Below are 1982 nucleotides of genomic sequence, written 5' to 3'. Positions count from 1 at the left end.
ATATATATCAATATATATGTGTGTGTATACATATCGTAACCTGGGCTGGTCTTCTTTGCATAGTCTGATTGTAAGTTGTTTGCTTTTTCTTCAATTCAACATTTTTACAAAGATTTTGTGCTCGGGCTGATCTTAATGTACTCATTCAATAAGCACATTGTCAAGATATTGAATCTCGTCTTAGCAGTTGTTCATCCTGTTAATGCTTAATGCAGCTCTTACTGACTTGGTTATTATTAATGGATCTATTCTTTTTAAAACCCGTATTCATGGATTTCTAACAGGGACACTGGCCTGGCGAGGTAGGTATAAACGCCACGAGGTTGAGCTAACCATCGCCTCAACCGCCACCGCGCACGCAAAGAAACCCAAAATTACACCCGCAGCCACCGATGGGAATGAGTCTAGCTTCAATCCGACCAGCACAGACCTGATCAATGCCACTGCAAATGCACAGGAGAAGCACGTTGTCCGGACCACTGCGGCGCATGAGTTGTGTGAGGATGACCACGATGCGTTTGAAGTCAATCCGCCCAGTAGGTAAGCACAACATATACTTACTCATAGCGTTTGTGTTTTTGTGGTATTTGGGTTCAAACCAATTGGGAAATGGGCCTTATTCTTGTGTTATCAGGATTTACAGTGCCATATCACTTGCACTGCTTTGTTTTTTATGGTATTCGGGTTCAACCCAATTGGATATCGGGCCTTATTCTTGGGTTGTCAGGATTTACATTGTCGTATCACTTACACTTCTTTGCTTTGGCCCCATCCCCTCTGTTTCCATTACATAGACTCACCTACGATTCGCGATCTAACTAGTTCCGTCTGTTGTTCTTGTCGATCACAGCAGCCCAAATACCTCTCACACATAGAGATCTGTAACTCGAATACCGCCGAAGAAAAACATAAGGCAGTACACTCGGTACATGGCAAGACACCGCCAGTCCCTGGTACTGTTGTTGGCGACGGCTTACATCAAGATGCTGGGGGATGGGTGAGGTAGTGGATATCCGAATAGGTTCCGGTGATCTGGTGGAAAGTGTATAGGAATAAGGCTATATGGTTGTAGTGGTCAAAGTACAGACCTGGGAGAATCACAGGCATCACGGGTGCTTATCTCCTACGTATGTAAGTGATTGTAAACAGTGTATATAGAGCTATCTATATATGCAGGGTCGGGCCGTCTTCACAATCTTATCGCAATGATCCACTGTGGTAGATCTGACACCGTTGGTGCCAACTTAGCTGCGTGAGCCACGCCCCAGTAGCACTCATGAGACACGCACTAGATTACAATTCGGCCAGACGGAAGTCCTGGCACAGGCTAAGTAATTGTGGTACGCATGATCTTTACATGACAATATCCGGAACATTGATAGTCAGCAAGACACACTTCGAGAATATATGGTGAAATAACTATTGAGAATATATGGTGTAATAACTATTGAGAATATATGGTGTAGTAACTATTAGGGTGCGTTGAACGTGCGGACTGCGCTCGTGGTGAAATCGACACACCAAGTGAGTGTACGATGCAGTAAAACAATTCGAGGAAGGACGGATAAGGACGGATGGCAATTGGTGCGGAGAGATGTTGTCTGAAATTTTGTGTCAGCAGCCCACACGTGGTTATTTAGTGTAGGCCACTACAAGTGGGTGCTACAGTTTAAATATGATTGATATTAGATATCAAGATTGAAGCCACTCTTTGTATCAACCTCTTGACACCTCACAAAATGGGCTTTATATATACAGAGGATGTATGGTCGTTCCGTTGTGTATAGTGTGCTTGGTAACCAACCTGTTGATCTTACAGGCAGCGAAAAGAACGTTAATTATGTACATATTCTAGTATGTTACTTAGCTACGGTGAGCTCGACTTGACGTGAATTGTGCCTTTGATAAAATTCGCATTATATCAAATTATTTTATGTGGAGAGAAATAAAGAATGGTTTGAGTAAACGCACGTTCTCAAGTC

At 43.1% G+C, this 1982-nt stretch overlaps 1 protein-coding gene across 1 annotated transcript; it reads left to right on the top strand.

The window, feature by feature from the left end:
- Positions 1–284: 284 nt before the first annotated feature.
- On the top strand, positions 285–536 carry SARC_14977 (hypothetical protein; the record flags this gene model as incomplete). The annotated part of the gene is made up of 1 exon (XM_014290892.1): positions 285–536. A coding segment is annotated over one exon (252 nt), but the record flags the coding sequence as incomplete, so codon positions are not given.
- Between the last annotated feature and the right edge of the window lie 1446 nt (positions 537–1982).

Source organism: Sphaeroforma arctica (genome assembly GCF_001186125.1).
Source record: "Sphaeroforma arctica JP610 unplaced genomic scaffold supercont1.5408, whole genome shotgun sequence".
NCBI lineage: Eukaryota > Ichthyosporea > Ichthyophonida > Sphaeroforma > Sphaeroforma arctica.
The sequence above is the reverse complement of the archived record's forward strand: the minus strand, read 5'-3'. Positions and strand labels throughout refer to the sequence as shown.